Source organism: Hyla sarda, chromosome 4 (genome assembly GCF_029499605.1).
Source record: "Hyla sarda isolate aHylSar1 chromosome 4, aHylSar1.hap1, whole genome shotgun sequence".
In the NCBI taxonomy this organism is placed as follows: domain Eukaryota; kingdom Metazoa; phylum Chordata; class Amphibia; order Anura; family Hylidae; genus Hyla; species Hyla sarda.
The window spans coordinates 13227679-13255406 of NC_079192.1; the positions used below are offsets into that span (position 1 = coordinate 13227679).

Consider the following 27728-nt stretch of genomic DNA (forward strand, 5'->3'; position numbering starts at 1 on the left):
ATAGGACTGGAGGGGGATGGGGGCGTGAAAGGAGGCCAGCGACATATTATTCCTCGCTCCCGGCCTGGGGCTAATTCATCCATACAGGAGGGGTTGGGGGGATCCGGGGATTAGTGTCATCTCTGCCGCCGCTTCGTTCAGGTGATGAGAACCATACAAGAGCCTTCCGGATGCTGCCATAATCGCCGGCCCGCTGGAAGCTCGCGACACCCCGACATCTGCAATATTGTAATTATTCCACGATCCGGCCTGGGATTCCCAGCCGAGAAAAAACACGGAAAAAGAATCCGCCCTGCACAGGACGCTACAATAATCCCGGAGACGAATCCATATTCACGAGCAGCTGCTGGCACCTCCGATCCCCACCATACGTCTCAATGACAGGCTGCGAAGAAACCGTAACACCTCCTCCGCCCGCACCCGAGACCGTTCGCCCGCGCCGACAGCGTGCCGCCATGTCACTAGGAAACACCTTAGTTAATTTGGGAAAAAAATATATAATTTTATTTTATTAATTTTAATTTTAATTTTTTTATTTTATTTTTTTATTTTATTTTTATTAATTTATTTTTGATTATTTTTTTTTATATATATAAATTTGAATAAAAAAAACAAATCCATTAATTTTTTTCTTTACTGGAAAAATGTAAGACTTTTTCTCAACTATTTATTTATTCGAATTCGTCCAAGGAAGACAAAAGATACGGTGACGGGAAATCCTGGAGATTTGTTTAAAAAAAAAACTTCTTATTCAGACTTTTTTTTTCCTTATCATTTAAGTCATTTATTTTTATTCTTCATTTTATTCTTCCTTTTAATATGAAGTGATCATTCTGAATCGGAGAACGACTTCTTACCAATTTTCATAGGATTTATTTATTTATTTATTTATTGTTTCTTCTGTTATGGAAATACAAAAACAGTCCTCCGAAGGAAAAAATTGTGAAAATTTTTGAATTTCTTTTTTTATTTATTTATTTATTAACTTTTTCATAACGCAAAGATTTTTTTTTTTTAATTATTATTTAACAAAAAAAAATTTTGGATTGATAATCGGGGACGTCGCCGGTGGAAATTTTTGAATTTTTTTTTTTACTTATAATATAAAGATTTTTTTTTTTTTTTTTGATTGAGAATCGTGGACGTCGCCGGTGGAGATGGAGCGACAAAGAGCTGAGATGCTCATAAAGATCGCCAGGGTGCGACTCCAGTGCGGGAGGATGGGGGACGCTCTGAACTACCTGTATCAAGCCCAAAGCCTCTACCCTACCCGCACGGCTGCGGGCCTCATACAGGCCATACGCGATGGTTACTTCGAAGCCGAAGGAGCCCAATGTGGCCCAACGTTTGGTCTTTATGAGCAACGGGACTTCTGGGCCCAACAGAACCACCATGCGGGTTGTGGGAACTGTGGGAGACCAGCATGGCAGGAGGCAGAGGAAGATGATGAGGAAGACGATGAGGAGGATGAGGAAGAAGAAGAAGAGGAGGAGGAGGAAGGGGTGATACAAGGCTTTGACGACCAGGAGGATTATTACCGGGTCCTTGGGGTCCGGAGAGACGCTGACACCGAGGTCATACGGAAGGCTTATCGGAAACTGGCGCTGAGATACCACCCGGACAAGAATGGCTCCCCGGGAGCTACAGAGGCCTTCAAGGTGAGCGGGGATGGGAGCCAGTAGGGTCGCCACCTTTCTTGCCGAAAAATACCGGCCATGCTAATTTGCATAATTAATTATATATGCGTGACATCACAGCATACACATCTGCGGGGGAAATTTTCTCCTATTCTGACCCCTATTACTATTTTATTTCTCCGTATTCGTCCTGTATGAGGGTCATTTTTTTGCGCCCCGATCTGTAGTTTTTAACAGAACCATTTTTGTTTTAATGGGACTTTTTGATCGCTTTTTTTTTTAAATTAAATTCCAGAGTTGCAGTTAGTTACTAACTACAACTCCCAGCATGCCCTGATACGGCCTGAGGCTCAACAGCTGCCCCAAATGAAAACTACAACTCCCACCATGTTGGACTATATAGTAGTATATAGTATAAGTCAGTGTTTCCCAATCAGGGGTGCCTCCAGCTGTTGCAAAACTACAATACCCAGCATGTTGGACTATATAGTAGTATGTAGTATAGGTCAGTGTTTCCCAACAAGGGGTGCCTCCAGCTGTTGCAAAACTACAACTCCTAGCATGTTGGACTATATTGTTGTATATAGTATAGGTCAGGGTTTCCCAACCAGGGGTGCCTCCAGCTGTTGGAAAACTACAACTCCCAGCATGTTGGACTATATTGTTGTATATAGTATAGGTCAGGGTTTCCCAACCAGGGGTGCCTCCAGCTGTTGCAATACTACAGCATGTTGGCCTATATAGTATAGTATAGGTCAGTGTTTTCCAACCAGGGGTGCCTCCAACTGTTGTAAAACTACAACTCCTAGCATGTTGGACTATATAGTAGTATATAGTATAGGTCAGTGTTTTCCAAACAGGGGTGCCTCCAGCTGTTTCAAAACTAGAATTCCCAGCATGCTGGACTATATAGTAGTATGTAGTATAGATCAGTGTTTCCCAACCAGGGGTGCCTCCAGCTGTTGCAAAACTACAACTCCTAGCATGTGGGACTATATAGTAGTATAGAGTATAGGTTAGTGTTTTCCAACCAGGGGGGCCTCCAGCTGTTGCAAAACTACAACTCCCAGCGTGTTGGACTATACAATAGTATATAGTATAGGTCAGTGTTTTCCAACCAGGGGTGCCTCCAGCTGTTGCATAACTACAAATCCCAGCATGTTGGACTATATAGTAGTATATAGTATAGGTCAGTGTTTTCCAACCAGGGGTGCCTCCAGCTGTTGCAAAACTACAACTCCCAGCGTGTTGGACTATATAGTAGTATATAGTATAGGTCAGTGTTTTCCAACCAGGGGTGCCTCCAGCTGTTGCAAAACTACAACTCCCAACATGTTAGACTATTAATTAGTATTAAGTATCGGTCAGCGTTTCCCAACCAGGGGTGCCTCCAGCTGTTGCAAAACTACAACTTCCAGCATGTTGGACTATATAGTAGTATATAGTATAGGTCAGTGTTTTCCAACCAGTGATGCCTCCAGCTGTTTCAAAACTACAACTCCCAGCATGTTGGACTATATAGTAGTATATAGTATAGGTCAGTGTTTTCCAACCAGGGGTGCCTCCAGCTGTTGCAAAACTACAACTCCCAGCATGTTAGACTATTAATTAGTATTAAGTATCGGTCAGTGTTTCCCAACCAGGGGTGCCTCCAGCTGTTGCAAAACTACAACTCCCAGCGTGTCAGACTATTTATTAGTATTAAGTATAGGTCAGTGATTCCCAACCAGGGGTGCCTCCAGCTGTTGCAAAATTACAATTCCCAGCATGCCCGGACAGCCAACGGCTGTCCGGGCATGCTGAGAGTTGTAGTTTTGCAACAGCTGGAGGCGCTCTGGTTGGGAAACACTGGTATAGTATATGGTATAACATTCCAGGAGTTAGAGGATTAGTTGGATAAATAACGACCATTGTATTGCCAGTATTTTTAATATAATTTTTATATTAAAAATACTGGCAGGGTGACCAAAATGGTAAAATAACGACCATATGGCAACCCTAGAGTGAATGTGAAGGGTGGTGGGTGCTCTATATATATATATATATATATATATATAGTTTGAATTTCCAAATTAGGTATCTAGGAAAGCATGGTGCCAACCAATATAGATTCCCATAGAGGTCCCATAAGGGTCATCATCCATCTGTCTTAGACTATGAAGGGTGGTGGGTGCTATATATATATATATATATATATATATATATATAGTATAGGGTATATATATACAGTTTGAATTTCTAGATTAGGTACCAGTATCTAGGAAAGCATGGTGCCAGCCAATATAGATTCCCATAGAGGTCCCATAAGGGTCGTCATCCATCTGTCCTAGACGATGAAGGGTGGTGGGTGCTATATATATATATGTATATATATAGTATAGAGTATATATATATATATATATATATATATATATATATATACACAGTTTGAATTTCTAGATTAGGTACCAGTATCTAGGAAAGCATGGTGCCAGCCAATATAGATTCCCATAGAGGTCCCATAAGGGTCGTCATCCATCTGTCCTAGACTATGAAGGGTGGTGGGTGCTATATATATATATATATATGTATATATATAGTATAGGGTATATATATATATATATATATATATATATATATATACAGTTTGAATTTCTAGATTAGGTACCAGTATCTAGGAAAGCATGGTGCCAGCCAATATAGATTCCCATAGAGGTCCCATAAGGGTCGTCATCCATCTGTCCTAGACTCCTCAAGGTTAACTCTTCTCTGTATGGACATCTTTATAGCTGAAGCACTAAGCAGATTTATTGTTCGGGAATGCGAAGAAAACGAAAATCAGCTTGTGAAGAGAGCAGTGATGGCAGCCCTATTGGTTGTCATCCAGGACTAACACATCACTGGGCTCTAGAGTTGCCCCCTAGCCTATTTTACCAGTACAGACGGTATTTTGGTGTTTTATATTAAAAACATCGGCAATGCAGTGGTCGGTATTTATCCAACTAATCCTCCTGGAATGTTATACCATATACTATACCAGTGTTTCCCAACCAAAGTGCTTCCAGCTGTTGCAAAGCCACAACTCCCAGCATGCCCGGACAGCCAAATGCTGGGAGTTGTAGTTTTGCAACAGCTGGAGGCACCCTGGTTGGAAAACACTGGCCTATACTATATAATACTATATAGTCCAACATGCTGGGAGTTGTAGTTTTGCAACAGCTGGAGGCACCCTGGTTGGAAAACACTGGCCTATACTATATAATACTATATAGTCCAACATGCTGGGAGTTGTAGTTTTGCAACAGCTGGAGGCAACCCTGGTTGGCAAACACTGACCTATACTATATACTACTATATAGTCCAACATGCTGGGAGTTGTAGTTTTAATTTGGGGCAACTGCTGAGCCACAGTTTGTATCAGGGCATGCTGGGAGTTGAAGTTTTGCAACAGCTGGAGGCACATCTGGTTGAGAAACACTGACCTATACTATATACTACTATATAGTTCAACATGCTGGGAGTTGTAGTTTTGCAACAGCTGGAGGCCCCCCTGGTTGGGAAACACTGACCTATACTATATACTACTATATAGTCCCACATGGGAGTTGTAGTTTTTGTTTGGGGCAGCTGCTGAGCCACAGTTTGTATCAGGGCATGCTGGGAGTTGTAGTTAGTAACTAACTGCAACTCTGGAAATGGTTCTGTTAAAAACTACAGATCGGGGGGCAAAAAATGATCCATCATACAGTCCGAATAAGGAGAAATAAAATAGTTATAGGGGTCAGAATAGGACAAAATTTCCCCCGCACATGTGTATCCTGTGATGTCACGCATATATAATTAATTATGCAAATTCGCATGGCCGGTATTTCTTTGCAAGAAAGGTGGCGACCCTACTGGGCTCATGGTGGGTGATCATATGTTGGGACACAAGGTGGGAAGGAGGTCTGACTACAACCTTCTGGGGGGGGGGCACTACCTTCACTGATGGGTAACAAGCGGGTCAGACTCGTGAATATGGCTTCACACCGAGACCCTTTATTCTGTAATATCTCTGGAGGGAAGAGAAGAGCTTAATACCAACATCTCTAGTGGTCCACAGTAGTTAAGGGGTTAATTTTAATATCCCTGGAGGTCTACGAAGTGGAGTGGTCAATGTCAATATCCAGGGTGGTCTGGGGGGGGGGGGTAGAGACAGGGTTAATGTCGCCTTTCCTGGAAGACTGGGGCAGTAAAAGGATCAATAATCTCGCTGCTCTTAGTCTAGGACAGTAAAGGGGCTAACATTTATCGTTGTTGGCCTAGGGCAGTGGGATGGTTAATGTAAGCATCACTTATGGGACACAGCAATGAAAGGGTTCCTATAGGCATCCCTGGTGGCCTAGAGCAGTGAAGGGGTTAATGCATTCAAGTTGGTTAATGGTAGGATCCCTGGTGGCCTAATGCAGTCAAGGGGTTAATGCATGCAAGTTGGTTAATGGTAAGATCCCTGGTGGCCTAATACAGTCAAGGGGTTAATGCATGCAAGTTGGTTAATGGTAGGATCCCTGGTGGCCTAGTGCAGTCAAGGGTTTAATGCATTCAAGTTGGTTAATGGTAGGATCCCTGGTGGCCTAGTGCAGTCAAGGGGTTAATGCATGCAAGTTGGTTAATGGTAAGATCCCTGGTGGCCTAATACAGTCAAGGGGTTAATGCATGCAAGTTGGTTAATGGTAGGATCCCTGGTGGCCTAATACAGTCAAGGGGTTAATGCATGCAAGTTGGTTAATGGTAGGATCCCTGGTGGCCTAATGCAGTCAAGGGGTTAATGCATGCAAGTTGGTTAATGGTAGGATCCCTGGTGGCCTAGTGCAGTCAAGGGGTTAATGCATGCAAGTAGGTTAATGGTAGGATCCCTGGTGGCCTAGTGCAGTCAAGAGGTTAACTGAAGTATTCCTGGTGGCCTAGTTAGGGTTAATGCATGCACGTTGGTTAATGGAAGTATTCCCGGTGGCCTAGTGTAGTCTAGGGTTAATGCATGCACGTTGGTTAATGGTAGGATCCCTGGTGGCCTAGTGTAGTCTAGGGTTAATGCATGCATGTTGGTTAATGGTAGGATCCCTGGTGGCCTAGTGTAGTCTAGGGTTAATGCATGCACGTTGGTTAATGGTAGGATCCCTGGTGGCCTAGTGTAGTCTAGGGTTAATGCATACACGTTGGTTAATGGTAGGATCCCTGGTGGCCTAGTGTAGTCTAGGGTTAATGCATGCACGTTGGTTAATGGTAGGATCCCTGGTGGCCTAGTGTAGTCTAGGGTTAATGCATGCACGTTGGTTAATGGTAGGATCCCTGGTGGCCTAGTGTAGTCTAGGGTTAATGCATACACGTTGGTTAATGGTAGGATCCCTGGTGGCCTAGTGTAGTCTAGGGTTAATGCATGCACGTTGGTTAATGGTAGGATCCCTGGTGGCCTAGTGTAGTCTAGGGTTAATGCATACACGTTGGTTAATGGTAGGATCCCTGGTGGCCTAGTGTAGTCTAGGGTTAATGCATGCACGTTGGTTAATGGTAGGATCCCTGGTGGCCTAGTGTAGTCTAGGGTTAATGCATGCACGTTGGTTAATGGTAGGATCCCTGGTGGCCTAGTGTAGTCTAGGGTTAATGCATGCACGTTGGTTAATGGTAGGATCCCTGGTGGCCTAGTGTAGTCTAGGGTTAATGCATACACGTTGGTTAATGGTAGGATCCCTGGTGGCCTAGTGTAGTCTAGGGTTAATGCATGCACGTTGGTTAATGGTAGGATCCCTGGTGGCCTAGTGTAGTCTAGGGTTAATGCATGCACGTTGGTTAATGGTGGGATCATTCACCCCCTCCCGAACCATAATAATTAGCCTCGTACAGTTTGCGCTGCCCTCCTCCTCTCTGCACACAGGAGCGATCACCCAGCTCAGGTTTATCCAGCATCCTGACAGCAGGAGGGGAGGGGGGTTGTTACAGTGTGTCACCCTAGTAGGAAGGTGGGGCGTGTCACAATGGAGCCCTGAGTCCTACACAAAACCCGGGGACTGGAGAGGAGCAAAGATATTCGGAGATATTGTGACTGGTATCAGTCCCCGGGCAGAGGTGCCAGACACCAAGAAGGTCAACACCGACCGGCAAATAGTGTATACAGCAGTGATGTCCATCCCATAAGTGTATACAGCAGTGCTGTCCATCCCATAAGTATATACAGCAGTGATGTCCATCCCATAAGTGTATACAGCAGTGATGTCCATCCCATAAGTGTATACAGCAGTGATGTCCATCCCATAAGTGTATACAGCAGTGATGTCCATCCCATAAGTGTATACAGCGGTGATGTCCATCCCATAAGTGTATACAGCGGTGATGTCCATCCCATAAGTGTATACAGCAGTGATGTCCATCCCATAAGTGTATACAGCAGTGATGTCCATCCCATAAGTGTATACAGCAGTGATGTCCATCCCATAAGTATATACAGCAGTGATGTCCATCCCATAAGTGTATACAGCAGTGATGTCCATCCCATAAGTGTATACAGCAGTGATGTCCATCCCATAAGTATATACAGCAGTGATGTCCATCCCATAAGTGTATACAGCAGTGATGTCCATCCCATAAGTGTATACAGCAGTGATGTCCATCCCATAAGTATATACAGCAGTGATGTCCATCCCATAAGTGTATACAGCAGTGATGTCCATCCCATAAGTATATACAGCAGTGATGTCCATCCCATAAGTGTATACAGCAGTGATGTCCATCCCATAAGTTTATACAGCAGTGATGTCCATCCCATAAGTATATACAGCAGTGATGTCCATCCCATAAGTATATACAGCAGTGATGTCCATCCCATAAGTTTATACAGCAGTGATGTCCATCCCATAAGTATATACAGCAGTGATGTCCATCCCATAAGTGTATACAGCGGTGATGTCCATCCCATAAGTGTATACAGCAGTGATGTCCATCCCATAAGTGTATACAGCAGTGATGTCCATCCCATAAGTGTATACAGCAGTGATGTCCATCCCATAAGTGTATACAGTAGTGATGTCCATCCCATAAGTGTATACAGTAGTGATGTCCATCCCATAAGTGTATACAGCGGTGATGTCCATCCCATAAGTGTATACAGTAGTGATGTCCATCCCATAAGTGTATACAGCGGTGATGTCCATCCCATAAGTGTATACAGCGGTGATGTCCATCCCATAAGTGTATACAGTAGTGATGTCCATCCCATAAGTGTATACAGTAGTGATGTCCATCCCATAAGTATATACAGTAGTGATGTCCATCCCATAAGTGTATACAGCAGTGATGTCCATCCCATAAGTGTATACAGCAGTGATGTCCATCTCATAAGTGTATACAGCAGTGATGTCCATCCCATAAGTGTATACAGTGGTAATGTCCATCCTATAAGTGTATACAGCAGTGATGTCCATCCCATAGGTGTATACAGTAGTGATGTCCATCCCATAAGTATATACAGTAGTGATGTCCATCCAATAAGTATATACAGCAGTGATGTCCATCCCATAAGTGTATACAGCAGTGACGTCCATCCCATAAGTGTATACAGTGGTAATGTCCATCCTATAAGTGTATACAGCAGTGATGTCCATCCCATAGGTGTATACAGTAGTGATGTCCATCCCATAAGTATATACAGTAGTGATGTCCATCCAGTAAGTATATACAGTGGTGATGTCCATCCCATAAGTGTATACAGTGGTGATGTCCATCCCATAAGTGTATACAGCGGTGATGTCCATCCCATAAGTGTATACAGTAGTGATGTCCATCCCATAAGTATATACAGCAGTGATGTCCATCCCATAAGTATATACAGCAGTGATGTCCATCCCATAAGTGTATACAGTAGTGATGTCCATCCCATAAGTATATACAGTAGTGATGTCCATCCCATAAGTGTATACAGTAGTGATGTCCATCCCATAGGTGTATACAGTAGTGATGTCCATCCCATAAGTGTATACAGCGGTGATGTCCATCCCATAGGTGTATACAGTAGTGATGTCCATCCCATAAGTGTATACAGTAGTGATGTCCATCCCATAAGTATATACAGTAGTGATGCCCATCCCATAAGTGTTGTAGGGGTTTCCCTCTTGGATCGTCCTTTGCCGTAGCCAAAGGACACGTTTTTTCACTATAAACCGGCAAACAGCAAGTCCTTTCTGCAATTCTGGCTCCTCGCCAGGTTTATTAAACAGGTTGCAGGATAAACAAAAATAAACAAAAACACAAAAAATAACACCTAGGCCATCTAGCCACTTCACTACACGTGTAGCATGTCCTGACTATTAACTGGGGGGCTTTTCTCTGCCAGTTTACACACAATAAATCCTGCAGCCTTATAAGATACAGTTCCCATTTGAACATAAAGTCCCATTCATACAGCCGCCTGCTGTATGTTACCTGAGCCGCTACTCTCTCTCCGGGAGTCCACGCTTGTGTCCTCTGCCGCCCTCGCTGTGCCCCACATGATGTCTCCCCCTCTAACAGACACTTCTTTCTAAGGGAGAGCCCAGAATATTCTGTTTTTCTGCTTTATTAAACAGACTTCCCCTCTCTGCTGCCTCATTGGTTAGGCCCCAGGTGGAGGTTTCTCCAGGATCAGGTAGGGAAATACACCCTTTCCTTGCCTCCCTGTCACATATCATCCCCCCCATCCCCCCCTCTGCTCAGACCACCGGGGATGAGCACTTGCCTTCATAAGTGTTACGCCTAGCGCTCCGGGTCCCCGCTCCTCCCCGGAGCGTTCACGGCGTCTTTCTCCCTGCAGCTCCCCGGTCAGTCCCGCTGACCGGGAGCGCTGCACTGTCATGGCCGTCGGGGATGCGATTCGCACAGCGGGACGCGCCCGCTCGCGAATCGCATCCCAGGTCACTTACCCGTCCCGGTCCCCTGCTGTCATGTGCTGGCGCTCGCGGCTCCGCTCTTTAGGGCGCGCGCGCGCCAGCTCTCTGAGACTTAAAGGGCCAGTGCACCAATGATTGGTGCCTGGCCCAATTAGCTTAATTGGCTTCCATCTGCTCCCTGGCTATATCTGATCTCCTCCCTTGCACTCCTTTGCCGGATCTTGTTGCCTTGTGCCAGTGAAAGCGTTTAGTGTGTCCAAAGCCTGTGTACCTGAACTTCTGCTATCCATCCTGACTATGAACCTTGCCGCCTGCCCCCGACCTTCTGCTACGTCTGACCTTGCCTCTGCCTTGTCCTTCTGTCCCACGCCTTCTCAGCAGTCAGTGAGGTTGAGCCGTTGCTAGTGGATACGACCTGGTTGCTACTGCCGCAGCAAGACCATCCCGCTTTGCGGCGGGCTCTGGCGAAAACCAGTAGCCTCTTAGAACCGGTCCACTAGCACGGTCCACGCCCATCCCTCGCTGACACAGCGGATCCACAACCCGTAAGCCGAATCGTGACAGTAGATCCGGCCATGGATCCCGCTGAGGTGCCGCTGCCAAGTCTCGCTGATCTTCCCACGGTGGTCGCTCAGCAATCGCAGCAGATTGCCCAACAAGGACAGCAGCTGTCGCAGTTGACCGCCATGTTACAGCAACTTCTGCCTCTGCTACAGCAGCAACCATCTCCTCCGCCAGCTCCTGCACCTCCTCCGCAGCGAGTGGCCGCTCCTAACCTCCGCTTGTCCCTGCCGGACAAATTTGATGGGGACTCTAAACTCTGCCGTGGATTTTTGTCTCAGTGTTCCCTGCATATGGAGATGTTGTCGGACTTGTTTCCTTCAGAACGGTCTAAGGTGGCGTTCGTAGTAAGCCTTCTTTCAGGAAAGGCCTTGTCTTGGGCCACACCGCTCTGGGACCGCAATGATCCTGCCACAGCCACAGTCCAGGCCTTCTTCGCTGAACTCCGGAGTGTCTTCGAGGAGCCAGCCCGAGCTTCTTCTGCCGAGACTGCCCTGCTGAACCTGGTCCAGGGTAATTCTTCAGTGGGCGAGTACGCCATCCAATTTCGTACTCTTGCTTCCGAGTTATCATGGAATAACGAGGCTCTCTGCGTGACCTTTAAAAAAGGCCTATCCAGTCGCATCAAGGATGTGCTGGCCGCACGAGAGATTCCTGCCAACCTCCAAGAACTCATCCATTTGGCTACCCGCATTGACATGCGTTTTTCTGAGCGACACCAAGAGCTCCGCCAGGAAAAAGACTTAGATCTCTGGGCACCTCTCCCACAGCATCCTTTGCAGTCTACGCCTGGGCCTCCCGCCGAGGAGGCCATGCAAGTGGATCGGTCTCGCCTGACCCAGGAAGAAAGGAATCGCCGTAGAGAAGAAAATCTCTGTCTGTACTGTGTCAGTACCGAGCATTTCTTGGTGGATTGCCCTATCCGTCCTCCACGCCTGGGAAACGCACGCACGCACCCAGCTCACGTGGGTGTGGCGTCTCTTGGCTCTAAGTCTGCTTCTCCACGTCTCACGGTGCCCGTGCGGATCTCTTCTTCAGCCAACTCCTCCCTCTCAGCCGTGGCCTGCTTGGACTCTGGTGCCTCTGGAAATTTTATATTGGAGTCCTTTGTGAATAAATTCAGCATCCCGGTGACCCGTCTCGTCAAGCCGCTCTACATTTCCGCGGTCAACGGAGCCAGATTGGACTGCACCGTGCGTTACCGCACAGAACCCCTCCTCATGTCTATTGGACCCCACCTCGAGAGGATTGAGCTCTTCGTTCTCCCCGGCTGTACCTCTGAGGTCCTCCTCGGTCTGCCATGGCTCCGGCTTCATTCGCCCACCCTTGATTGGACCACCGGGGAGATCAAGTACTGGGACTCTGCCTGCCACAGGAAGTGCCTCTCCCCCCCTCCCAGTCCCGTCAGGCAAGCCTCTGTGCCTCCTCATGGCTCCCGTCCTTGTGTCTCCCTGCCCCGTGCCAAGCTTCACCCTCTGCCCTCCCTCCCCATTCCTACTCCTGCTGTACTGCCTGCCATTGAGGAAACCATCCATTCTTTCCCGGTGTCCTCATCCCAGGGGAGGCAGTCACCGGACAAAAAAAAGGGGAGACCTAAGGGGGGGGGGGGTACTGTTACGCCTAGCGCTCCGGGTCCCCGCTCCTCCCCGGAGCGCTCACGGCGTCTTTCTCCCTGCAGCTCCCCGGTCAGTCCCGCTGACCGGGAGCGCTGCACTGTCATGGCCGTCGGGGATGCGATTCGCACAGCGGGACGCGCCCGCTCGCGAATCGCATCCCAGGTCACTTACCCGTCCCGGTCCCCTGCTGTCATGTGCTGGCGCGCGCGGCTCCGCTCTCTAGGGCGCGCGCGCGCCAGCTCTCTGAGACTTAAAGGGCCAGTGTACCAATGATTGGTGCCTGGCCCAATTAGCTTAATTGGCTTCCATCTGCTCCCTGGATATATCTGATCTCCTCCCTTGCACTCCCTTGCCGGATCTTGTTGCCTTGTGCCAGTGAAAGCGTTTAGTGTGTCCAAAGCCTGTGTACCTGAACTTCTGCTATCCATCCTGACTACGAACCTTGCCGCCTGCCCCCGACCTTCTGCTACGTCTGACCTTGCCTTTGCCTTGTCCTTCTGTCCCACGCCTTCTCAGCAGTCAGTGAGGTTGAGCCGTTGCTAGTGGATACGACCTGGTTGCTACTGCCGCAGCAAGACCATCCCGCTTTGCGGCGGGCTCTGGCGAAAACCAGTAGCCTCTTAGAACCGGTCCACTAGCACGGTCCACGCCAATCCCTCGCTGACACAGCCGATCCACAACCCGTAAGCCGAATCGTGACAATAAGACACACATGACCATGCATCTGTCGTCCTCTTCGGTCGACCCAGCTGAAGTTTGGTCACTTTCTTCAGTCCAGTAGAATCGTTGCCTTAGTGGCACTTTCCTTTGTGCCCTGGAATACAAAGGGCACTACTCCCTTGTCTTGGGAACTCTTCACTCACAACTTTACCTCTAATAACCGCTGACTGGTCGACAATCTTGACACTGTGAAGACGACAAGAGGTTACCTGGAGTTTGCTGAGGAAGTAATCTGGGTTCCTCGAAACTTGGTGGGAAAAGTCATTGGGAAGAAAGGAAGACACACTAAAGGGGTACTCCGGCCCTAAGACATCTTATCTGTCAGTCACCTTATGTCCATCAGTATCCAGATTCCATGTGTGACTGGATGGGTTTAGTAATCGGCACAAATATACAACGAGAAAGGAGGATCCTGGGGTGACGGCTGTGTGATAAAGATATGTGTACATGTCGTGTATGGTGATAACCAAGACGCTGTGAAGAAGGCAAGATGTTACCTGGAGTTTGCTGAGGAGGTAATCTGGGTTCCCCGAAACTTGGAGGGAAAAGTCATTGGGAAGACACTCCCTTTCTTCCCAATTACTTTTCCCACCAGGTTTCGGGGAACCCAGATTACCTCCTCAGCAAGCTCCAGGTAACATCTTGCCTTCTTCACAGCGTCTTGGTTATCACCATACATTAAAGGGGTACTCCGCCCCTAAGACATCTTATCCCCTATCCAAAGGATAGGGGACAGGATGTCTGATTGCAGGGGTCCCGCCGCTGGGGACCCCCGCAATCTAGCATGCAGCACCCATCTGTGAGCATTGCAGGAATCGCTGGAGGCTCCAAGTCTTCTGCCTCCCGATCACGGGGACATAGTATCGGGGGCAGAGTTGTGATGTCACGCCCCGCCCCCTCAATGCAAGTCTATGGGAGGGGGCGTGACGGACGTCACGCCCCCTCCCATAGACTTGCATTGAGGGAGCGGGGCGTGATGTCACACGGGGGAGGGACATCATGATACACCGTCCCCGTGGTCGGGAGGCAGAATACTTGGAGCTTCCAGCCATTCCTGCAGTGCTCACAGGTGGGTGCTGCATGCTAGATTGCGGGATCCCCCACAATCAGACATCTTATCCCCTACCCTTTGGATAGGGGATAAGATGTCTTAGGGCCGGAGTACCCCTTTAATGTGTCTTCCTTTCTTCCCAATGACTTACAAGTTTCGGGGAACCCAGACTACTTCCTCAGCAAACTCCAGGTAACCTCTTTCCTTCTTCACAGCATCTTGGTTTTCACCATACACAAGACATGTACATGTATCTTTATCAAGAACAACAGCCATCACCCCGGGATCCTCCTTTCTCGTTGTATATTTGTGCCGATTACTAAACCCATCCAGTCTTCTCGTTCTGGCTTCTTTGATTCTCAATATTACAGACAATTTTGTCCGAAGACTTCGGAAATGTATTTTACTCAACGTGTCCACCCTCTTAATGGTAACTTCATTGTCAGACAAGATGGCCAACTGGGCATTCTCCGAGTCATAATCCATCAAACAGGCCCCCACTGCCTTTGTAAAGTCTTTAGGAGTATAGGAGTAGATTCCTTTGCGCACATCTGCCGTAAGTGTTCAGGAACTTTCAGCTTTACTGTGGTGACGCCAAAGTTGTGGTGTGACCACGGGGTGTGAAGGGAGTAGGTGGATGGGGAAGATGGTTTAGCCCAGCGGCAAGGTGTTATTAACCCCAAATGTTCGTGATGCCAGAGTGGTTTTTCCAGTAACTACCTGAACTGTAGCACCGCTATCCCAATGTTAGGCAGGGCAATAATAGTCTAAGACCAGGTAAGGGTTAATGGTAGCTTTACTGAGGTCAGACAGTTGTTATAGTCTCTACAGCTCGGCGAGAATCCCAGAGAGTCGACCAGTAACACAAAAAGGGCCTTGCAGCTTGATGGGACCCACAGTACTTTTGGGTCAGACTTCAATACAGCCACTCTGACTATAATTGACTTGACTTTGGTAGAGACAGCAGACATAGATGAGATGACTTACTGACAATGTGGCTGGTGTGCAGGCTTTATGGCCTCCAGGTACTGGACACAGGATCTGTCATGTCTGTGCTTTGCTGTTCCTCAGCAGAAAAAGAGAGATTGTAGTGGCCGCCCCCTCTTATAAAAGGGGTTGAGCCAGAACCCCATAGGTCAAGCTGCAGGTCAGGTGGTCAACTGGTGCTCTCTGGGTAACATAACACATCATGTGAACATAACAAGTGATACCTCCAAAGGTCCTTATAAGGTCCTTTATACGTTCTATACCTATACATAACATTATGCACTACATTTACAACACTATACATTACATTAGACTGACTACTATTGGGGAGACACTGCATGAGAGCCCCTAGGACAATGATTGACTCAACCTGACAGGGCCTAAGTACTGTACATGGGTATATCCTGTACTGGGACATTACATTACTTTATAGAGAGGATTCCTCGCAACTTGTGTTCCAAAAACTTCCTTGGAGCCTCTCACGTTCTCCCTGTTGCTCGGGGCAACGCCCTGGACCCTGGCTGCCAACAAGATGGTCCTTCCAGGCCTCGGCTTTCTCTCACCAATGGCTGGGCCGTAGTGTGAGCTTTGCTGGGCCCGACTTTTCTTTTCCTGATCACGGACTCTGCATCCAGACCCCCGAGCTTCTTGTGAGCTGCGCCTCAGCTGTCCTGTTTCTTCAGTCCATTGTTCAGATTCTGCCACTTTTAGAGTAAGCATCTCCGTTTCCATCAGTTTTTCTTCAACATGAACTGTTGCTTTTGCCTCAGTTTCCATCTGAGACATTTTCAACTTCTCTTTAGCCAGTTGCTGGCAAACCTCACTGTCATCCTTCACCCGTTCAAGGCGCACTTGCACCTGACTGGACGTGTTGGCGCAGTTTTTCCACGTGCTCCCTCCCTAAGCGAGTTTCTTTATCTCTTCCTCTCGTTGTAGGATAGTGACAGAGGATGTGTCCAGCTTCTGCTACAGACTCTCAGAGCACATAGAAAAAAAATGACCTGGGGGCTTCCCTGCAAGGCCTCCCCCTGTTGTTCCATAATGTTGTGTATATCACTATAATGCCTAGACAGTCTCCTACTGTAATGTATAGATAGAGCAGAGGACCTGTGGGAGATCTCAAGGACCTGCGAAATTGTCACATGCTATGTTATGCAGTCACATGATTTGTTGTCACATGTTCTTCCAGAGAGCACCAGCTTAACCTATGACCCGCAGCTTGACCATTGAGCCCCTGACTATATAAAGGGGCAGTCATTACAATTCTCTCTCTTATGATTTACCATCTGCTACTGAGCACAGCAACTACCAGAGATCTCAGTGCACGTGATCAGCATCTGGAAGACCCCTAAAGCTACAGTCATTCCAGTAAGTCTCAAGTCTATGTCTGCTGTCACTGAAAGTAGTCAATTCCTGCATATAGTCAAGTCAAGTCCAATCTCAAGTCAAGTTAATTACAAGTATATTGGTCCAGTAAGCTGCGATGTCCTTCTGGGTCCTGGCCACCTCTCTGGGAAATCTGGCCTTAGCTCTGAAGATAATTCCATCTGTCTTATACTCAGTAAAGCCTCTGTTTGACCATAACTGGTTGTGGACTCTCATTTCACTACTAGCAACTGGGATAGCGGAGAAGCCGGGCGTGTTGTGTTCCGGGACCCTAAAACCACACTGGCGTCACGAACACTAGGAGTTAACAACACCTTGCCCCAGGGTTAATACCATCTGATCCCACCACTCACACCGCTACACCCGTGGTCCCGCCAAACACCCATGGGTCACCACAATAGATTGGAGGTGCTCTTATCCAAAAAGACTTGTAACAGGACATGTGACAAAACCAATATGCAGAGATGCGGAAATGGACAACGCACTCACCAGAAAATCAGCAACAGTATTCAGGCTTTATTGGGTTTGCAGCATGACAAACACACAGGGAGCTCGTGATGGAACAGGCAGGGGGCGTGAAGAGGGCAGCAACTAGTTTCACGCACAGAGGCGCTTCTTCTGGCCCGTGCGGGCCAGAAGAAGCATCTCTGTGCGTGAAACTAGTTGCTGCCCCCTGCCTGTTCCATCACAAGCTCCCTGTGTGTTTGTCATGCTGCAAACCCAATAAAGCCTGAATACTGTTGCTGATTTTCTGGTGAGTGCGTTGTCCGTTTCCGCATCTCTGCATATTGGTTTTGTCACAGACTCTCTGGCCCTCACTTACTATTCTAAACCCGACTTGTTTTGTCGGGTTTTTTAGTCGCATCTTTGTCTGCGACATGTCGCAGACATCATGCGCCAGTCTGCGACACGATGCAAAATTTTTTCCCGACTGACCTGATGTGGATTCTCCCAAACCCGAAAAAGGGGCGTAACCCGACATTTCTGAGCTTTCCCACGTATTTATAAAGGTTTCCAACCCGAATTTGTTCAATTGTTGTGGATTGAGGAGTTGGAAACCAAGCCAACCAAGCCAAAAAGACGCACATGCGACAAACAGGATGCAACATAATAATAAATACCAGGGGAAAAAAGCAATCGGGTAAGAAAGCAAGATAGACTTACAACCTGATTTTCTAAGTAAAGAGGGCCTCTGTCTTCGCTCGGAGTTCTTCGAACAATTGAGCAATCCGCACTTCAAGCCTCCCAACTGCAGATTTCTCTTTGTCCAGTTCTACTATAGCTTCTCTGCTTTCTTTTAGGACCTTCATGTCCCCTTCCAGCTTTAACCCCTTAACGACGCAGGACGTAAATGTACATCCTGGTGAGGTGGTACTTAATGCACCAGGACGTACATTTACGTCCTGAGCATAACCGCGAGCATCGGAGCGATGCCCGGATCATGCGCGGCAGGTCCCGGTTGCTGATCGCAGCCAGGGACCCGTCCGTAATGGTGGACACCCGCGATCCCGTGGATGTCCGCCATTAACCCCTCAGATGGCGTGATCAATACAGATCGCGGCATCTGCAGCATCGCGGTCATTAAAATGGATTATCGCATCACGCGCAGCACTGCCGCGGCGATCCGATCATCCTGCGCGGCAGACGGAGGTCCCCTCACCTGCTTCCACTGCCTTCCCGGCATCTTCTGCTCTGATCTGCCTTCCCGCCGACCAGAGCAGAAGATCATCAATATCACTGATCAGTGCTGTGTCCTATACATATCACTGAACAGGAATAGCAATCGAATGATTGCTATAAATAGTCCCCTATGGGGACTATTAAAGTGTAAAAATAATAGTAAAAAAAGTTAAAAAATAAAGTTAAAAAAATTTGAAAAACCCCTCCCCCAATAAAAACGTAAATTGTCCAATTTTCCCTATTTCACCCCCAAAAAGTGTTACAAAAATATTTTATGTACATATTTGGTATCGCCGTGTGCGTAAATATATGAACTATTACAATAAAATGTGAACGTAAAAAAAAAAGTCCAAAATAGCTGCTTTTTTATAACATTTTATTCCAAATAAAATTAATAAAATTTTATATAAGCAAATATGGTATCAATAAAAAGTACAGATCACGGCGCAAAAAATGAGCCCTCATACCACCGCTTATACGGAAAAATGAAGAGTTATAGGTCTTCAAATTAGGGGGATTTTAAACATACTAATTTGGTTGAAAAGTTTGCGATTTTTTTTTAAGCGCAGCAGTAATAGAAAAGTATCTAGCCATGGGTATCATTTTAATCGTATTGACCCAAAGAATAAGGAACACATGTCATTTTTACCGTAAATTGTACGGCGTGAAAACGAAACTTTCCAAAATTAAGGCCTTAAGGCCCAAATGGGCTGAGTCCATAAGGGGTTAAAGGGGTACTCTGATGGAAATTTATTTTTATTTTTTTATTTTTTTTATGAACTGGTGCCAGAAAGTTAAACAGATTTGTAAATTACTTCTATTAAAAAATCTTAATCCTTCCAGGACTTATTAGCTGCTGAATACTACAGCGGAAATTATTTTCTTCTTGGAACACAGGGCTCTCTGCTGACATCATGACCACAGTGCTCTTTGCTGACATCACCAGCACAGTGCTCTCTGATGACATCTCTGTCTATTTTAGGAACTGTCCAGAGCAGCATATGTTTGCAATGGGGATTTTCTCCTACTCCCGACAGTTCCTAAAATAGACAGAAACTTCAGCAGAGAGCTCTGTGCTCGTGATGTCAGCAGAGAGCACTGTGGTAATGATGTCAGCAGAGAGCACGGTATTCAGCAGCTAATAAGTACTGGAAGGATTAATATTTTTTAATAGAAGTAATTTACAAATTACAACTTTCTTTCACCAGTTGATTTAAAAAAATAAAATAAAATAAAGTATTCCACCGGAGTACCCCTTTAAATTTTTCTGCTGCTCACTCTTGAGCTTAAAGGGGTTATCCCTTCTTCTATTAAAAAAATCTTAATCCTTTCAGTACTTATGAGCTTCTGAAGTTGAGTTGTTCTTTTCTGTCTAAGTGCTCTCTGATGACACGAGTCTCGGGAACCGCCCAGTTTAGACGAATATCTCCATAGCAAACCTCTTCTAAACTGGGCAGTTCCCGAGACGCGTGTCATCAGAGAGCGCTTAGACAGAAATGAACAACTCAACTTCAGAAGCTCATAAGTACTGAAAGGATTATGATTTTTTTTTTTTATAGAAGTAATTTACAAATCTGTTTAACTTTCTGGAGCCAGTTGATATATAAAAAAAAAAAAAAAAAGTTTTTTTTTTCCTGGATCACCCCTTTAACAGAGTCCACCTTTTCTCTTTCCAGCAGTACTCTCCAGTATTTGACAGTACCCTCCAGGGACAGCAGTTGTCCTCTCCTCTGCTCATTGTCTTCACTCAGCTGCTCCATCTTGGACATTTTCTGCTCATAGGGGGAGATTGATCAAAACCTGTGCAGAGGAAGAGTGGTGCAGTTGCCCGTAGCAACCAATCAGATCGCTTCTTTCATTTTCCACAGGCCTCTAAAGAGGCCTGTGGAAAATGAAAGAAGCGATCTGATTGGTTGCTATGGGCAACTGCACCACTCTTCCTCTGCACAGGTTTTGATCAATCTCCCCCATTGACTTTTAGCTGAGCCTCTTATTCGGAGAGCTGCATTCTCAGTGAATCCAAGGCAGCTGCGTGAGACTTGATGTGCGTCTTGTTCTGCGCCTCCAGGCTCTGCACCTTATGGGCCATTACCATTTTCTTCTTCTCGACCTCTTCTATGGCTACCAACCTAGCCTGGTGATCACTTAGTAGAGCCTGATATGCCTCACGCAAAACATTCACTTCTTCCTCCTTGAATGAGATCTGCTTGACCAGACTTTCCAAGACGTAGCGACCTACCTCTCCTTTCCCAACCTCCGCTCGTAGCCCCCCCACCATTCATAAAAAAAAACCTTTCAGAAATAACTACACCGACACTAGTAACCTTTGATGGACATGGGGGTCGGCCGCAGCTTTATTTATTAATGTAGTTTAAACCTTGAACTGTTCAACCTCCCATGAGGTAGCCAACCATGGGAAGGACACAGCCAACCGCCGGCAGCAGCCTTCCACCTCCGATTCTCCATAGATTCCTCTCCTGTACCGCCAGCTGTGACATAAAAACAAAAACACAAAACAAACAAACCATCCACCAAAAACAGCCCAAAGAGGGAAGAAATTTAAAACAAAATATCTCCATGAATAAATACCGTTGGGACGCCTCATCATTTTTGTATGGTTTATTTTATTATTATTATTTTTTATTTTTTTTTAAATAAACCTTCATTTATGTCGTTTTTATTTTATTAATTTTTTATATATACAGGGGGTTACAAAAGACAAGACAACAAAAGGGGAAAAAATACAGAATAAAAACAAAAGGGGTGGGAGGCCGGGGAGCTGTCTCCGCTGGCAGCTTCCTAGGTAAGTAGAAAGAGGACCTGGGAGGGGGCATCCACAACTTATAACGGAGAGGGGCCGACCTGCCCCTTATGTGACCACCTATGCTCACTTACAAGAGTAGAGGGGGGGGGGGGGCTCGCTGTAACCCCTTCCTGACCGCCTGCTCCCCATACCCACAGTCAGTGGCCTCTATCCCTAATCGGCCCGGTGCCTCCCATTCACTCTCCTTGCTGGCCACAAGATCCTGGGAGTGGGACAGTTCATCCTGCAGAGCCACAAACTCACTTTTGTAGAGCTCCATAACTTTCTGTAGCTGAAGTTTCATTTCTTGCTCTTTCTTCAAGACAACTCAATCCGGCTCTTCTCCTTTAGGGGTTGTTCACCCCTTTTCCATGGTCTTGGCCCATTGGGCTTCAGGATAGTTCCTGGACAGTCTCTCAGTGTCTCTCTGCTCACTCAAAGACTTCTCTTTCATGTCAACACTATCTCTCTGTTGCCCAGCAGAGACATCTAGGGGTCTGCAGAGACATCGGGGTCTGAAACAACATCTGGTCCAGTGGTTCGACCTTCCTGGTCACAATCCATTTCTGGTCTAGACGTCACATCTCCTTCGCTCATGACTCTGTCAGTGACAGTAAGCGCAGCGTCCGGCCCCACATGTACTCTCTTCAGTACTTCTGCATTACCCACAGCCATCACTGTAGCTTCTTTTTCAGTCAACATCACCTCTTCCAGATGACCATGCAATTTAACCCTCCCCCCCCCCCCCCCCTTGAGCTCCTCTTTAACTGGCGGATGGAGCCCATATTCTGGCACCTGCTCCGTTTCTGGTTTTACTGATGACTCTTTCAGTCAGAGGCACACTTGTCACTTGATCCTCTTGGACTTGACTCGTGGTCTGTTTTTCAGCTCCCCCAGCAGTCTGGCAGACCCCTATCTGACATATGACTGCAGACACCCCCGTCCTCAGCCTCTGCCGAGTAACTCTCCACTAGTGTGTGGTGTAAGTCAGGTATTGTGGGCCTATCAGGTGTACCCGCTCTAGTCAAAATGGAAAATACGTCCCCAGTACTACATCAAACTCCAAGGAGGGCTCTATTGCCACCTTGTGACTCACGGTACCATAGGGAGTATAAAAACAGACATTAAAAGGGGAATTCCGGGCAAAAACATTTTATTTTATAAGATGTCAGATCACCGAGGGCCCGCTGCTGAGACCCCTGCGATCTCCCTGCAGCACCCGCATTCTATGCGGGTGCTGAATCTCCAGTTTCGGAAACCTCCAGGTTTCTGGGACTGGTGACGTGATGTAATACCACGCCCCCTCCATTCATATATATGGGAGGGGGCATGACATCATGCCACGCCCCCTCCATTCATGTATATGGGTGGGGGCATGATGTCACACCATGCCCCCTCCAGTCATGTCTATGGGACGGGGCATGATGTCACACCATGCCCCCTCCATTCAAGTCTATGGGAGGGGGCATGACATCACACCATGCTCCCTTTATTCATGTCTTTGGGAGGGGGTGTGATGTCATGCCACGCCCCTTCCATTCATGTCTATGGGAGGGGGCGTGACGTCACACCATGCCCCCTCCATTCATGTCTTTGGGAGGGGGCGTGACATCATGCCATGCCCCCCTCCATTCATGTCTATAGGAGGGGCCTGATGTCATGCCATGCCCCCTCCATTCATGTCTTTGGGAGGGGGCGTGATGTCATGCCATGCCCCCCTCCATTCATGTTAATGGGAGGGGGCGTGACATCATGCCACACACCCCTCCATTCATGTCTTTGGGAGGGGGCGTGATGTCATGCCATGCCCCCTCCATTCATGTCTACTGGAGGGGGCATGACGGCCGTCACGCCCTCTCCCATAGACATGAATGGAGGGGGCTTGGCGTGACGTCAAGTCCCCAGTCCCGGAAACCAATACAATGCGGGTGCTGCAGGGAGATCGCGGGCGGTCCCCCCGCGATCAGACATCTTATACCCTATCCTTTGGATAGGGGATAAAAAGTTTTTGCCCGGAATACCCCTTTAACAGTTTTATAACCCCAAATATCTGCCTGATAGAAGCCATGACAGGGTCCGGCTTTCTGCTACTGGTCTTTACCAGACTTAATAGGACCCTGGGCTCTAGCAAAGCCATCATCTTTTTACCACCTACTATCAGCTCACGGTTTTCTTTCGTCCCATCTGAGTTGGCAGCAGTTCACATTACTTCAGTAAACATAGACATGAATTTTTCACACAAAACCGTATCACATTGCACATGATCAGAATTTACAGGACCGTTCATAGCACTAGGACCTAATTCATGCAAAGTGCCTTTTGTCAAATTTTCTCCCAGTCCTGCATGCAACATATATGTTCACCAGACTTTTTTAGTCCAACCTGCAGAGTGTGAACAGTCCCATCAGTCTTCATGAGGGGTCCCGCAACCTCACATGATTTCACAATTAGACATTGGTTGGAGTCGCCTTGGACAGAGTTCACACAGTCACCACCCGCCATTACCTCAGGAACCTTTGTGTGCGATTTCTCTGGCAAACTCTCCCCATTCCACAACTGCCAAAAATATAAGAAGTCTCTGCCCAGTATAATCTCAAGCTCGGCACAAACACAGTCCCATAACAGGTTTTAAAGTCAATCAGAAGAGTCTTACCAGGCTCTGGTCGGGTCTTTAAAAAGGGTATTATGTCCGGCATGATACAGCCTTGTGACAGTCCAAATCCACGAACAGTGGGATTCCACCCACCAGTAACTCATGGTCCTCACTAGAGATGAGCGAATTTACAGTAATTCGATTCGTCATGAACTTCTCGGCACGGTGGTCGCTACAGCAAAGTCCTCACCTCTATACAAACCCCCTATATGTATTACACTGCCCCCTATAGTAGTCCCTTCTGTGCCCTGTAGAGTATTAGGCCCCAACATTGTTCTTATACATTACTATGCCCCCATACATCACAGTGCCCCCATACATTATAATGCCCCCATACAGTGCCCCATACATAATATTGCCCCACTACATTGCCCCCATATATTTTAATGCCCCCTTACATTGCATCCATACATTATAATGTCCCCTCACATAATAATGCCCCCACACATGGCCTCCATATACAATAATGACCCCTCACTTTGCCCCCATACCTAATAAAGCCTCTCCCCTTTCCACACAGCTCCATGGAAAAAACATCACTCACCTCTGCCTCGTTCCCTCGCAGCTTGGCTTCTCTTTAGGCCTCCTGTGTGAACAGCCTCTGCAGAGTCACTGCCGCACAGGAAGCCCGAGCTGGAGTGACAGGACAGAGCCGCAGCCGCACAGGAAGCCCGAGCTGGAGTGACAGGACAGAGCCACAGCCGCACAGGAAGCCCGAGCTGGAGTGACAGGACAGAGCCGCAGCCGCACAGGAAGCCCGAGCTGGAGTGACAGGATAGAGCCGCAGCAGCACAGGAAGCCCGAGCTGGAGTGACAGGACAGAGCCGCTGCCGCACAGGAAGCCCGAGCTGGAGTGACAGGACAGAGCCGCTGCCGCACAGGAAGCCCGAGCTGGAGTGACAGGACAGAGCCGCTGCCGCACAGGAAGCCCGAGCTGGAGTGACAGGACAGATCCGCTGGCTCCTTCCTGTCATGTCAGCTGCCGCAGCCAAGAGCGTGTCCAACACTGTGTGCGTCTTAAAGGCGCACTCAGTGTTGAATGCTATGGCTTGGAAATTCGGGTATCAGCCCGTGGCAGCCAGCATGTGGCAGCCCTAGGGCCCCGGATCCCCCTGGGTGCCCTGACCCCTTACTGGTGTACCGACTGTACCCTTCTGATGGCGGTCCTGCTGTCCATATCGGTTGCTCCTAGCAACAGCCTTGCGACGTCGACTAATCTTTGCAAATAAAAGATAAAAATCTTGCACGGCTCACCGCTGCTTTGACACACTGGTCAGACACTCCTGCTGTACCGACAGCCACTTGTCAGCAGGATTGTTGCCTCTAGCAACAACTTCAACGTGATGCTGGCATTCCTCCAACAATTGTAGGGGTTTCACTCTACGATCGTCCTTTGCCATAGCCAAAAGACACATTTTTTCACAATAAACCGGCAAACAGCAAGTCCTTTCTGCAATTCTGGCTCCTCTCCAGGTTTATTAAACAGGTTACAGAATAAACAAAAATAAAGAAAACACAAAATAACACCTAGGCCGTCTAGCCACTTCACTACACATGACACCAAAAAGAGAACCATACCACACATTAAACAGAAAAGTAATAGAATGTACAAAATCAACTTTATTAATACAATTTAGTAATAAAAGATAGATATTAAAATTAAAACAAAAAATGAATAGGCACTAGTGGACATACAAAGATATAGGACAATGGTAGGACACAAATACATCAAAATATGCAAGTATAGGGAGTAAATGCCACAGTAGCTGGTAGGATACAAGGGTAATACCTGCCAAAAGTATACAATAAAGGGTGCCAAACCATACCTACACCTGAACCCCAACGATCGTTTCGCTGTTATGCCGCTTCTTCAGGGGGCGTGCTGAACCCCCTGAAGAAGCGGCATAACAGCGAAACGATCGTTGGGGTTCAGGTGTAGGTATGGTTTGGCACCCTTTATTGTATACTTTTGGCAGGTATTACCCTTGTATCCTACCAGCTACTGTGGCATTTACTCCCTATACTTGCATATTTTGATGTATTTGTGTCCTACCATTGTCCTATATCTTTGTATGTCCACTAGTGCCTATTCATTTTTTGTTTTAATTTTAATATCTATCTTTTATTACTAAATTGTATTAATAAAGTTGATTTTGTACATTCTATTACTTTTCTGTTTAATGTGTGGTATGGTTCTCTTTTTGGTGTCGTAATTACAAATACATACCTTTACCTACTATATATGTAGGGTTATATATACCTTTGGTGACACTTCACTACACATGTAGCATGTCCTGACTATTAACTGGGGGCTTTTCTGTGCCAGTTTAAACACAAAGGGGGAGATTTATCAAACCTGTGCTGAGGAAAAGTTGCTGAGTTGCCCATAGCAACCAATCAGATCGCTTCTGTCATCGTTAACAAGGCCTCTATAACATGAAAGAAGCAATCTGATTGGTTGCTATGGGCAACTGGGCAACTTCCCAGCTGCCCATAGCTGTACAAATGGGACTTTATGTTCAAATTTGAACTGTATCTTATAAGGCTGCAGGACTTATTGGAGGAGTATTTGTCCTCATTGTCTTCTGTGCTTGTTCTCAGGTTATTGGCAAAGCCTTCGCAGTCCTCAGTGACACGGCTAAGAGAAAATCTTATGACGACTCCCAGGGCAGAGCTCAAGCTGTGTCCGACCCGGACCTGACCACAGATGAGATCTTCGATCTATTCTTCCGGGGTCACTTTTCTGCCCGAGCTGCTCATGTCTTCGATGGTCGTCCAAGAGAGCCACCGAGATCAACCAGAAGAGATGAAACCAACCTGAGACGGCAGAGGTGGCCAACAGAGGACGACACGCAAGACAGACCAAGATGGCAGCAGAGAGAAGGGATGAGACAAAACAACGACCAAGAAAGGAAAAGGAGAGAGGATGAAGTGAGGAAACAATGGCAGGAACAGAAACAGGAGAGCGCCCAACCAAAGTGGCAAAAAGAAGGCAAACGAGAGCCAGGAAGACCCAAGACCCAACAGGAGAGGAAACAAGATGCTGGACAGACAAGTCCAAAGTGGTGGGAGAAGAGGGCTCAAGAACCCAAGAAGTCAAGATGGCGTGAAGAAATGGATAAACATAACATAAAACGGCCTAGAAGGCAGGATGAAGAAGAAGAAGGTGGTCCTCATAAATCGGCCTATTCTGCCTTCATCCAGGTCCTGCCAGTCCTGATCCTGGTGGTGGTATCAGTGGTGGCACAGATGACGGCTACCGCTCCGTCCTACAGTCTCCACTCCAAACCTTCCTACGGTCTAACGATTCCCAGGGAAACCAGCAGCCGCGGGGTCCCGTACTTCGTCGGCCATAACTTCCAGAACCGTTATCGAGGGCATGCGCTGGTGGAGCTGGAGAGGGCGGTGGAGAAGGAATATGCCGAACAGGTCCAAGCCGGATGTTGGAAAGAAAAACAGCAGAGGTCCGACTTGGCCAATCTTGCCCGTCTGTACGGAGACCAGAGATTAAGGGAGAAGGCGGACACCTTCAAGATGGAGAACTGTAGGAAGTTGTCAGACCTCATAGGTATAAGGAGAGGAGGCTGAGACAATAGGGACAACTGGTGCGGTCCTCACGGGACTTTTATAAGGGAGTGGGAAGGAGGGCCCACCAAGATCATATTGTGCCATTTAAAGGGGTACTCCACTAGAAAACATTTATATATATATATATATATATATATATATATATATATATATATATATACAAATCAACTGGT

The 27728-nt window shown here is 47.1% G+C and overlaps 1 protein-coding gene across 1 annotated transcript; it reads left to right on the forward strand.

Moving 5' to 3' along the window:
- The first annotated feature begins 14 nt into the window (after window positions 1–14).
- On the forward strand, window positions 15–27681 carry LOC130366737 (dnaJ homolog subfamily C member 18-like). The gene is made up of 2 exons (XM_056569062.1): window positions 15–1658; window positions 26569–27681. Exons 1-2 carry the CDS (start codon window positions 1158–1160, stop codon window positions 27553–27555), a joined length of 1488 nt encoding a protein of 495 aa, XP_056425037.1. The 5' UTR covers window positions 15–1157; the 3' UTR covers window positions 27556–27681.
- The last annotated feature ends 47 nt before the right edge of the window (window positions 27682–27728 follow it).